This window comes from Momordica charantia (assembly GCF_013281855.1).
Source record: "Momordica charantia cultivar OHB3-1 chromosome 8 unlocalized genomic scaffold, Mcharantia_2.0 BLBB01000008.1, whole genome shotgun sequence".
In the NCBI taxonomy this organism is placed as follows: domain Eukaryota; kingdom Viridiplantae; phylum Streptophyta; class Magnoliopsida; order Cucurbitales; family Cucurbitaceae; genus Momordica; species Momordica charantia.
The window spans coordinates 19,849,607-19,862,753 of record NW_028275166.1 but is presented as its reverse complement, the minus strand read 5'-3'; the positions used below and the strand labels follow the sequence as shown (position 1 = coordinate 19,862,753).

Genomic DNA, 13,147 nt, shown 5'->3' with positions numbered 1-13,147 from the left:
GATGTTATCCACTCTCGATCTCGATCTTACTCGATCCAACTCGAACTAACTCGATCAAACTCGTTCTCAATGTTATCCACTCTCGATCTCGATCTTACTCGATCTAACCCGAACTAACTCGATCAAACTCTCGATATTATCCACTCTCGATCTCGATCTTACTCGATCTAACTCGATCAAAATCGCTCTCGATGTTATTCACTCTCGATCTCGATTTAACTCAATCTAACCCTCTCGCTAACTCGATCAAAATCGTTCTCGATGTTATTCACTCTCGGTCTCGATTTAACTCGATCTAACCCTCTCGCTAACTCGATCAAAATCGTTCTCGATGTTATTCACTCAAGATCTCAATTTAACTCGATATCGAAGTAAATCGTTATCGCTCGAGATCGATTAGATTGATCTGACATGATCTCGATTTCGTTATGTCCCCTCTCGACGCGCGCTTTCTCGATATTGTCGTTACAGCGCATGATCACGATCATTCTCGCTCTCGATATCAATTCACAGTCACTTCTACTTCTTTTCTTTTCACACACGTCGTCAGATGCATTTAATGCGATGTGGCTGATTGAACTGCGTGGCAGAGTGTAATGGTAATAACATGTCATTACCAATCCACTTGCATTAAATTTATTTTTATTTTGTCAGACAATTTTCCCAATATGAAAAAAAAACTCATTAAACCCATCCAAGCCCCCCCCCAACTGCATTAAGTTCCTTTTCTTCTTCTTCTTCTCCTCCTCCTTGCTCGGTTGTTGAAGCATCAGGAGGACATTGATTGCATTACACTTTCTTATCACGCTGTAAGCACTATCTCACAACCATTAATGTGTATTCACGTGTTAAATTAACTATTCTGATGATTGATTAATACATCAGACTTTTCCCAATATTCCCTGTCACGTTTTTTTTTTAACTATCCCACACTCACTGAACTAGACAGGTACGTATTAAATAGCAACCGTTTGAGGACTCTGTGGCCTACATGTTTTGTTCGATAATCTAAAATGCATGTATATATTTGTCCCCCCTTCTATAATGCAGGATGGAGATTGGTAAAAGTTTATTCATAAGATTTGGTGGTACGTGGGAAGACAACACAAATTCGTATGTCGACGGTGAGCTGAAAGAAATAATTGTCCCACTTACAGTAACGTATAAAGAACTGAAAAATCGGTTGTACAGACTGATGAAAGTCGACCAGAATGGGTACGATCTGGTAATTAGGATACCGTACCACTTGGCATGCGATTCACCGCCAATGTTCGTAACGGATGACGATGACCTCCGATTTGCATTAGTACAAGAACAGGTTTCTAAAGTCCTACTGTTTGTATCGACCGTCCCTTGCGAAAGCATTGACATACAGTCATCTAGATTAAACCAAGATGGAGAGCAATCCATTCCTAATGGAGGATCTGTACCGGAAGAAGGTTTCACGGGGGTAGATGAGTGGGGGTTGAACGACGTATACATGCAAGACATGTACAGTTCAGACTGTATATACACTCAAGACTCGGAATTGGTCGCCCCCGCGACACGCATGCCTCCCGTAATGCACGTCTCATCAGATGAGATAAATAATACAGCACAAGTACAACATGCAAGTCCTCGTACGGTACATGTATTCCCATTTGATGAATTAAATAATACATCACAAGTACAACATGCAAGTCCTTTGACAGAACATGTTTTCCCATCAGTAGAACCCTCATCCAGTGACCCTGGTAATGTTGGTGATCACCAAATACCAGTACCTCAATCCCCAAGCACCGTGACTATAGAACAGGCCACAAGGTACAACCTTTTACCAGGCGGATCGGAACTGCACGTGGGGAAGATATTCGTTTCAAAGCAAGACCTGCGTATGGTGCTGTCAAATACAGCGATGCGATCTAATCGTGAATACAAGGTCAGTAGGTCAACGAAATCAAAGTTTGCTGTTCGCTGCATCGACAATACATGCAATTGGAGGGTTGCGGCCCACTTCGTCGGTAAATCTTCGATATTTTGTATATCAAAGTATGTAGATGCACACACCTGCACGATTGACAGTGTGAACCACGACCACAAACAGGCGAGCAGCTGGTCGTAGCGAATCTTATTAAGGATAGAGTTGCTGGAACCGGTCGTATTTACAAGATAAAACATATTAAGGAGGATGTCCGTAAAGAGTTCGGGGTGAACATAAGTTATGACAAGGTCCATCGAGCACGAGAGTTAGCATACGCTATTGTTAGGGGCAGATCGGAGGACTCCTACATGCATCTCCATGCGTACGGTGAAGCGATAAAAATAGAGAATCCAGGTACTATTTTTCACCTCGAGACTGAAGGTTCGCTTAACTTCAAATACCTGTTCATGGCATTGGGTGCCAGCATTAGAGGGTTTCAGTCAATTACAAGGTGTGTAATTATGGTTGATGGCACACATTTGAAGGGGAAGTTCAAAGGAGTGCTACTAATAGGTGTCGCCATGGACAGGAATAATAAAATATATCCACTTGCATTCGCGATTGTAGACAACGAAAGCGATGCATCGTGGAAGTCGTTTATGAAGAACTTGAAGGACATGATCGGAGACCAACAAGAACTTGTATTCATATCTGATCGACATGTAAGTATCACCAATGCAACAAGTGAGATATTCCCGGACGCATTCCATGCTATATGCACTTATCACCTAGGGAACAACATAAAGTCTCGATTCAAGAATGCTGCATTTTACAAATTGTATCAGGATGCAGCGTATGCGTATCGGAAGTCACAGTTCACGTACTACTGGAACCAGATACTATCGATTGGATCGGGTTCACTTGCCAAATACTTACAAGAAATTGGGATAGAACGGTGGGCCCGATGCTACCAAGTTGGTAGAAGATATGAAAACATGACGACAAACAGCACTGAGTCGGTAAATGTCCTCCTTCAAGAGGCTAGAGAGTTACCTATCACTAAGATTGTCGAGTTCATCCGCGAATTGCTACAAAGATGGTTCCACGAAAGAAGGACTCACTGGTCCACCCAAAACACCTCTCATTCAGACTATGCAGAAGAGCGACTTGCAGTACAGTTTGAGAAGTCTCGTCGCTACACAGTCAAACCAGTCGACTGGTGCATGTTTCATGTTGAGGACAGTGGCCTGGACGGGACGGTTGATTTGAATGCCCGTACATGTACATGCATGAAGTTCCAGTACATGGGCATTCCATGTTCGCACGCAATTGCAGCAGAGAGACACAAGAATATAAATTGCCACACGTTGATCGATCCATGCTATAGTGTGGACGCCCTAGTTGGTGCCTACGCCGAACCAATCTTACCGGTAGGCCACATGTCGGAATGGAAAAGGCCAGCTGATTACCAGCCTATTCCCATCCAACCACCATGACTTGTTAAACGTGCAGGCCGGCGTAGAACACAACGGATCGCCTCAACCGGTGAGCGTCGTGTTGTGAACAAGTGTTCTCGATGCGGTACATCGGGTCACAATAGACAGACATGTACTAACCCAATTACGTAGGCACGGACATTTGGATGCATATATGCGGGGACGGTGTAAGTCAATCAGATAGGGCAGTTTCTCCTCTATGAGAACACCCAACTTCTGTAGTAGTATATATATTTGTTCTTCAGTATCTGGAATCTGTCTCGCTTTATGGCTTATTTTGTCTCGCTCTCATTGTCTCGATCTCGCTGTCTCGCTCTCGTTGACTTGTTCTCATTGACTCGATCTCGCTATCTCGCTCTCGTTGACTCGATCTCGCTGTCTCGCTCTCGTTGACTCGATCTTGTTGACTCGATCTCGTTGTCTCGATCTCGATGTCTCGCTCTCGATGTCTCGTTGTCGCTTTCTTGCTCTCGCTGTGTCGATGTTATGCTCTCGATCTCATTCGCTATCGTTCTTCTCCATGTATATTTATAATATCGCAAAGATAACAACCTATCTTTCTCGCTATCTCGCTTTCTAAATTTCTCGACTTCTCTCTTTCTCGCTATCTCGCTTTCTAAATTTCTCGATTTCTCTCTTTCTCGCTATCTCGCGTTCTAGACGTATGTATCCATACCCACTTATCTTATAATTAAGAGGTTAGTAAGAGAGAGGGTGGTTAATTAATGCGCCCTTTTCCCTTTCAAATCCTCAGTCCCAGTTGTCTTTCCACCTTTCCAATGCAGTAATTAATTACTCTTCCTCTTCCTTCCTACCCGTTATCCCAATTTTCGATTTAATTATTTTTTCAATTTTCCATGAAACCAACCAAGAATTTCTCTATATATAGATACCATAAAGTACACAACAACGACATCCAGATTAGAAGTATCTATCTATCTAACATTTATTAGAAGCAAACATGTCAACATCTTACGAGTCGGACGGTTCCTCTTCCGACGGAGCAACCAGTCCTATCTCAAACCATCCCTTCTCCTTCGCGGAGAATAGAGTGTCAATTAACGGTCCTCTTCAACAAGCACGAGAAGAAAATGACTAGCTCAGGAGAGAGCTACGTCGAACGCAACACGAGCTCAACAACACGAGGTATAAGTTAGCCCGGGTTGAAGAAACGCAGGACTTGCTGGAGGGACTGCTGAAGGAGGAGAAGGAGGAATGACTTCGTCTGGAGGACATGGTGGATCAGTTACTGGCCCGTCTACGCCGTAATAATAATAATAATTTTTAAAATCCCATTTACTATTAGCTTATGGTTGTTGTTTTGTTTAAGCTACTAAAAAAAACTTTTTGTAATGGGATGGATGGATGGAGCCCCTGTTTCCTACTTTAATGAATCAATTATTATTATTTTTGTTGTTACTGCTTACTTACTTTCTCAATATCCTACAGTCTTCTTTCTCTTACACGCTCATTCTCGTTCGTGATAATTTTCGTGATTTTCGTTGTACTTCTAAAATTTATTTATCCTTATTGTCATCACGGTCGCTTACTTATTACTATTTCTTCCACATTATTATATATCCACTTATATGCTGTTAATCGTTCACGATGACGTCTCATTTTCGTTCAAGCTCATTCTCGTTCAAGCTTATTCACGATCTCTTTCGTTATCTGTTTTGCACTCTCGCTGCTATTTTCCACTGCACCCGTTTATTCTCAATAGACTGAAATCGAATAAGTATAAAAAAAATAAATAGATGTAGCCTTTAATTTAAAGAACATCAACCAACAATTGAAAGAATTAAATTTCACGTCTTTTCATCTCTCTTGCTCTCGTTCATGCACGCTCTCGATTAAGCTCATGCACGCTCTCGATCTCGATCACGATCAACCTCATTCACGCTCTCGCTGTACACTCTCGATCAAGCTCATGCACGCTCTCGATCTCGTTCAGATCTCGCTTTCGCTCATGAACGCTTTTGATCTCCCTCTCGCTAATGAACGATCTCGATCTATAACATACTTCAAGTAGCTATCCATATCCATTTAACGCGCTAACGATCTCCTTCTTCTTGCCTTCACGCCCTGTCCGTCAGCTTCTCTCCCTCCACGTCTAAAAATCAACAACCCAGTAAACAAACAAATAAATAACTTATATGCGAACAAGCCCAACGAAACATTTCAAAACAAAGACCGATGGATAATGAAGTTTGAGCATCGACAGTCAGTGGCCTGTAGATGACAGAAGCAAAACAACCCTAATAGTGAGAGAGAAATGGAAGACCGATAGATGCTGGAGTTCAAGCATCGAGAGTTGCCTGTAGATGAGAGAAGCAAAACAAGGGGAAAAAATGAGAGAGAAATGGAGTGTTTTCAAGTAAGGGAGGAGGGAAAATAAAAATTTGGTGTATTAGGCCCAAGTAAGGAAGGAGGGAAAACTAAAATTTGGTACCCAAAGTAAGGAGGGGCATTTGAGGTCATTTGACAAAGTAAGTGATGTTAGCAAATGATTAGAAAACTTGTGTTTTGAAAAGGGCGATTAAAAAACTTAAAAGGCCCCTGCAGGAGGCTTATTTTGTCAATTTTCCCTAAATATAATGGGTGTTGTGCGATGAGGATTGTTTTGTCAATCCTGCTGGAATGAGTTTGTTACAACTTACAAGTAGTTCTTGTGGATTTTTAATATAAAAATCAAATTGTAATTTTGTGTAAAATTTTAAAATTGCAGCTGTATTTAAAAGTATATTTTCATTTTGATATTTGTGTAATTTTATTATAAATTTGAGTATAAGTATTTTAACTACTTTAAAATAGTAAATTTATTCTGAACTTTAACTTACTATTTTATAGATATTTCATTTTCTTGTAAATATAAATGATTTTAGTATTTTTTTTTACTATAATAATTATAGTATTTGATGATAAAGTCCCCTGCCACTACACCTATACTAAAAAAAATACTATACGTTCAATTTTTTTAAAATTAAAAATAATATATATGACAAAAATAAAATTAAAATAGCACCTGCAGACACGTGTTAAAATGTATATCAATATATTTACTTTTACCATGTAGCATAATTTTTCAAAAATATTATTATCATAATAATCATAGACTTTAAGGTAGTTCGTAAGATATTAAATCCAGTACCATGGTTTGCATGTATATTTTTTTTAACCAAAGGTATGGATTTAGATTTTTGGCTTTCTTCCAAAATCTTGACCAACGGACCAAATTGTCTAATTAGATCGGATATTATATTACTAAATATTATCTGTCCAATAAAATAATAATTAAGAATGCAAATTCTAAATTAGTTTATTTTTCTGATACGATAGTCTAATAGTAGAAATTTAATGAACCAAGTTTCTAAACACATTTTTATAAGGTCCCTTCTAGGATCTTGCACAGTGGAATCGACGGTGATTGAATTCAATTGACGATTTGCCATTTTTCTTTTCTGTTTTTGCTTCAGCAATGGCACTGAATTTCGACTGAAGCCAGAGGTTCGTCTTCGATTCCAAAAGATTTCATCCATCCCTTTCGACCGCCAAAAAGATTTCAGCCTCAATTTCATTTCATACTGTATGATCGGATCTCCGTTGGAAACTTTAGCTTCGGTGTACAGATGGATACTTTTACTGCAGCTGATTAGCTCCAGTCATGTCGGCGACCCCCAACTCGGTTTCCTTTAGGGTTCCGTACAAGAACCTCCAGGATGCAGAAGTGGAAATGGTGGCTGTGGATGAACACCAGCTCCAACGGATCGACCTAAATTCTCCTCCTTCTGATAGGTATCACAGTGGAAGCCCAGAGAGTTCGTCGTCAACGCCTCCTGTTAGATCTACGCCCAATAGTTTGTTTATCTTAATTCTCAGTTGTACTATCGCTGCCGGTGTTCAATTTGGTTGGGCTTTACAGCTTTCCCTACTAACTCCCTATATTCAGGTACTGTTTCTCGCATGCGTCTTCGATTTTGTTTTCGTCTATGAGTCGCTAGGTCTTCGGATTCAATATTGCGTATGATTAAGATTGTTTTCTGCGAATATTGTTGTCTGGATCATTTTCTTAATTACGACCTTGTTTTAGTAGTTGCCTTATTATCTCCAGATGCCCGTTGTGTTAGTATAAGGCATTTTCTAGCTCATGGTACTCCACATTTATATTTGTTTAGTTTTTTTCCCTAATCTTACCGTTTACTTGGTTGCTAATTTAGACATCCTTTTTTGGTCTAATTTTGCAGACACTTGGAATTGAGCATGCATTTTCTTCGTTTATTTGGCTTTGCGGTCCCATCACTGGTCTCGTGGTAGGTGATTATAATAATTTCGTATCAATTCTTCCCTAGTTTTATCCGTTATTGATGATATAAAAAAAATTGTTGATAGAATGCACAATACTTAACTTCTGGTGTAAATGCGCAAATTGGAATATTATGCATTAAAACAGTATCTTACCATATTTATGGACTAATGGGGTCAATTTTATATAGAGGGGTTGAGAGTTCCTGGAAGAGGTTTGGTCTTTTGCTAGGTTTTCACATCTCTCTTTGGGCTTTTTTGTAATTACCCTTTAGGATTTTTTTCTTTTTTTTTTTTTGGTTAGATTAGAGCCCCTTTTTGTTTTAGTTTGACTCTTTTTGTTGGGTTGTCTTTTTGTATGCTCTTTTGTTTTCTTTCATTCTCCACAAATTTTTTTGAAACGTAAGTTTAGGAGAATTAAAGAAAACAAAAGGCATACAAAAAGATAGTGTTGTAAATTCCTATGGGTTTGAAGGTTTGAGTTCATGCCTTGGTCACTTACCTGGTTTACTAAATATTTTATGAGTTTTTTGCTATTTGTAGGGCTAGGTGATTGTCTCCCGGGGATAAATTGAGATGCATATAAGTTGGTCAAATGTACATGGATCCAATGAAATATATGTGTAAAATATACAAATATACATTCCATTCATGATCATGACATGCTGGATTGGTCGCTTTTCTCTGTAGTACACTATTAATGTCTGTTGCCATATGGTTCTTATTTGTATCCTTTTTATTTACTCTTTGAGGCAAAGAGAATTAGGACATGATGATCATTTCGTAGTCCATTGCCTGGCTTGTGTCTAGCATGCACTCTTTAAAGCAAGCAAGTTAATAGTGCCCAGTTAGTTTGCATGGTAGGAAGAAGATGTCTGACAAGGCGTGTAATATTTTTGTTGCATGTTTCTTTTACTATTAAGTTCTCTTTTTTTTTTTTTCAAATATATTTGTGACTTGTACATGCCCTTAGTTATCCAACATGGAGATTGAGTATTTCAAGCTCTTTCCTGGGACTTGAACAAGAGGCTGACAAATTTTGAACATTCAAAAAACTTTTGTACTTTGGTTGCAATTCCATTTATCGGAGCAACAGAAATATTTATTTTTGTTGATTTATGTGGTAACTTTCTCATGTTATTTAATATTTGGTTCTTAGGTTCAACCATGTGTCGGTATATGGAGTGACAAGTGTTCTTCAAAATATGGAAGGAGGCGTCCCTTTATTCTTGCTGGTTCTTTAATGATAGCAGTTGCTGTAAGCTGTGTTTTTCTGGGTACTTGTTTGTTTTCTTTTTGATTAACAATTATTGCTAAAGCATTAGAAACCAAATTGTTATTTATTATTTTTAAACAGGTGGTGCTGATTGGATATTCTGCTGACATTGGATATTTTCTAGGAGATACGAAGGAACATTGCAGGTTTTGTTGGAGCATATTAATAATTTTTTTTATTATCTTTCTTGGCTCTATTTTGTATCCCTTGTTGTGAACAAACATGAAATTCTAACTTGATCAGTCATGCTCATACAGAGTATTTAAAGGTACGCGAACAAGAGCGGCTATTGTCTTTGTCATAGGCTTCTGGATGCTTGATCTTGCAAACAATACGGTGCAGGTAATACCTAAAAACTAAAAGGACTAGGAACTTATATTTTTCTTTTTCTTCTGTGTGAGAAATCTTTGTATGAGTAAAAGAAGTTTTCTTGTGACTGTATTTCAGGGTCCTGCTCGTGCTCTTCTAGCTGATTTATCAGGTTACTCCCTCCCCCTCCAAAAAAAAGATAATATTGATAAGATAACAATTTGGCAGTAACTGTAATCCAGTTAGTTTCGTTAGGCATGATATTTATGTCTTTTATTTTGAATATTATATGCTCGATAATCACCCATGAATTTTCTTGTTGGCTTTATTCTAGGTCCTGATCAACACAATGTTGCAAATGCAGTATTTTGTTCATGGATGGCTGTTGGTAATATCCTAGGTTTTTCAGCAGGAGCTAGTGGAAACTGGCACAAGTAATACTTTGAATCAGAGTTTAGACTTACTAATGTTTTCATACATTTACGTCTAATTTGTGCTATTTATTTAACCTCAGTTTTCTGAGATTAGTTCATATTTTGAATCTTTTTTTTGTGATTTTTTTTTTCTATGATTCATCTTTGTGCAGATGGTTTCCTTTCCTTTTGAGTAATGCTTGTTGTGAAGCCTGTGGGAACCTTAAAGCAGCATTTCTTATTGCTGTAGTGAGTTACTGATATGCATAGAGTTCAAGATTTTTCATGATATAAAATTTCGTGTACAATGTACCTCTGTAGAAGGATAAAGCAATAGCACACTGCACATTTTTCATCTATTATGAAAAAGAAAGATGCTCTATCACGTTGAGTTCTTATGCTCATATAGTTCATATCAATAAAGACAACAGTTTCATATTTTGGCTTGTGACTAGAATTTTGTTCTCTAACTGCAGTTCTAACCTCGGCATTTCACATATGCAGCTTTTTCTAACCATATGTACTCTTGTTACCATATATTTTGCCGATGAAGTTCCACTTACTGCTGTAGATCAGCCACCACGTTTATCAGATTCTTCTCCTCTGTTGAATGGGCATGAGCAAAATAGTCCCGACATTTTAAAACCAGAACCTGGAAGCAATGTTGACTATGGTTATCAAGAAAATATGAATTTAAAAAATTCAAAATCAAAAATTGAGGAAAATCACAGTGAAGGTTATTATGATGGTCCTGCAACAGTGGTAGTCAAATTGTTGACCAGTTTAAGACATTTACCACCGGCCATGCATTCGGTGCTTCTAGTGATGGCTCTTAGCTGGGTAGATTCTACCGTTCTTAATTTATCTTATTTCCACTATGATATTTTCCTCTTTGCTTTGCATCTATTCATTACCAATTTGCCAGTGGTTATGTTTATCAATTATGTGGATCCAGCTGTTGACAGCTCTTGAATATTGTTTTTGGTGCTCGCATTTTGCATGTAGTTATCCTGGTTTCCCTTCTTCTTATTCGATACGGATTGGATGGGAAGGGAAGTGTATCATGGGGACCCAAAAGGAAATGTGGCTGAAGAACAGGTTTATGATCAGGGTGTCAGAGAAGGTGCATTTGGTTTACTATTGAATTCTGTAAGAACTCAGATTTGATTACATTATAGTATGACTTTTTCCAAATATTCGATGGCATTCTAGTTCTGATTCAAGTATGAGTCAGCTTTATTATATTTTAGATGTTATTTATAATGTTTATTTTCTAGTAAATGTATCAAATCTTAATCTTTTGTTTTTCTTTTTTCATTTTATTTTGTCATAGGTTGTTCTTGGTATCAGTTCTTTTTTTATAGAGCCAATGTGTCAGCGCATGGGAGCAAGACTTGTTTGGGCAATGAGCAACTTTATTGTGTTTGCATGCATGATGGGAACTACTATTATCAGTTTAATATCCGTCAGCCAATACTCCAAAGGAATTGAACATATTATTGGGGGAAATTCGACAATAAAAAATGCTGCGTTGGTCGTGTTTGCTCTTCTTGGTTTTCCTCTTGCTGTAAATGTCAAAAGTTTCTCTTTTTAATTTCTCCTCTTTATATCACATCATTGTAATTAAAACTTGCATCATTGTTTCCATTGCAGATAACATATAGTGTTCCATTCTCTTTGACAGCAGAATTGACTGCTGATTCTGGTGGCGGGCAAGGTTTGGATGGAGTTCATCTAGTATTGTTCTTTTCTGGTGTTTGCAGACTAACTGAATTCTGATTCGTTAGAGACTATGATTTTTACAGGATTGGCTATAGGAGTTCTCAATCTTGCAGTTGTTATTCCCCAGGTACTTACTAGTTACTTTACAAGGAGCACATTATAGCTACTTTTAGGAAAGGAAAACTCTTCTGAAGATGTTTGTTTTAAGGAACCATCCTTTATTTCTTTTCAGACATGCTCACATGCAATATCGATTTAGACTGTTAAAATTACTTCTCCTTTCGACTTTATCTTTCCTGGGTGCATAATAATTTAAGGCGAGTTTGGCATCGTTTTTTGAAGGTTGAAAAGCTTTTTCCAAAATTTTACTTCATTAATGATTAGAAAAGTGTTTTACCTAAAAGCAACCCCAAATGTTATCTCAAATTCATTCTTAATCATCTGCTCTGCTGTTTGTTGTTAGTAAGGTGTTTTTGGTTGTTCTTTCTCTTTCTTTTTGTAGCTTTGAATTTTAATTTTATCACTCATTCAAGCGACAACCATTCTGAATTTATGCTTCAGTATTGATATGATCTATTCCTCCACCTCCATTTTCTCCGTTTTTACCGTGTCGAATGAAACAAACATTTTCATAACTTTAAAGAAGAATATTTTTGTGTGTTCAGATGATTGTGTCTCTGGGTGCGGGGCCATGGGATGCTTTATTCAATGGAGGAAACATTCCTGCGTTTGCTTTGGCTTCTATATGTGCGTTTGCTGCTGGAGTTGTTGCAGTTCTTAGATTGCCTAAACACACCACCAGTTCTTTCAAGTCCACAGGTTTTCATTTTGGTTGAAGACTGCACCGGATTGTTTAAACAAACCCGATCCCGCACACGATTCCAACAAAACAAATTCTTGGAGTTGCTCCTAAAAGCCTGGCTTTCCAGCGCCAATACATAGCGTATATCTTTCTTTAATCTATATATGATATGCTGCATTCAATATTATATTCATATTCATTGATTTTTTTCATTACGAGGGTTTCTTTACCATAGGTAGTGTAAATGTGTATGTTCACTTACTAAGATGAATAAAGTGGGGATAAGTTTCGCTGCCACGTTTTATGTTACTAGTGTATTACCACGTGCAATGCACGTAAAATTTTTTTTTTAATTATAAGGTAACTTAAATTTTATATAATTTTACGTAAAATATTTTAAGTATAATTATTTTTAAAAATAATTAAGATTAATTTTTATATATATTTATTATTATTGACCGCTAATTACTAATAATAAAATGTACTATTTATAATTAATTGTTAATGATATATTTTGTAAATAAATAAATTAAAAGTAAAGGAAAAAATTATATATTAATAAAAAGGTAAATAGGTATTTTAATATTTTTACTTTTAAATTATTTCAACCTAATATGAGTCATTTATTTTATTTTTTTAATATTTTGTCTGTTTATTAAATATTTGTTTAGAGCTGACATTTTGTCATATATGTTGAATTTTTTAACTAAATATAAATTATTTTATTGATTTAATTTTATATTATAATTAAAATTATTAAAGAAAAATTCTTCAAATTATATTATTAGAAAATAAAATGACCAAAAGTTTATATTTCACCTTTTAAGATTCTATACAAATTACTGTTTATAATTGATTTATTAATTAAATATTTTTTTATGTATTGACTTCTATGATTGTTTTTTTTTTCAACAATAAGAACATGAA

At 36.8% G+C, this 13,147-nt stretch overlaps 1 protein-coding gene across 3 annotated transcripts; it reads left to right on the top strand.

The window, feature by feature from the left end:
• Positions 1–6,759: 6,759 nt before the first annotated feature.
• On the top strand, positions 6,760–12,517 carry LOC111025430 (sucrose transport protein SUC3). Of its 3 annotated transcripts, XM_088127487.1 has the most exons (15): positions 6,763–7,191; positions 7,276–7,345; positions 7,641–7,706; positions 8,858–8,956; positions 9,056–9,120; positions 9,232–9,316; positions 9,422–9,455; positions 9,618–9,717; positions 9,870–9,945; positions 10,201–10,536; positions 10,702–10,845; positions 11,030–11,263; positions 11,350–11,413; positions 11,502–11,545; positions 12,084–12,517. In XM_088127487.1, the coding sequence occupies exons 1-15, from the start codon at positions 7,061–7,063 to the stop codon at positions 12,252–12,254; spliced, it is 1,719 nt and encodes a 572-aa protein (XP_087983613.1). In that variant the 5' UTR covers positions 6,763–7,060; the 3' UTR covers positions 12,255–12,517. The 3 variants fall into 3 exon arrangements, 2 of the variants coding, with proteins under 2 accessions (XP_087983613.1, XP_087983612.1); XM_088127486.1 differs by having other exon boundaries at positions 6,764–7,345; XR_015792800.1 differs by lacking the exons at positions 11,502–11,545; positions 12,084–12,517 and having other exon boundaries at positions 6,760–7,345; positions 10,702–10,819.
• The last annotated feature ends 630 nt before the right edge of the window (positions 12,518–13,147 follow it).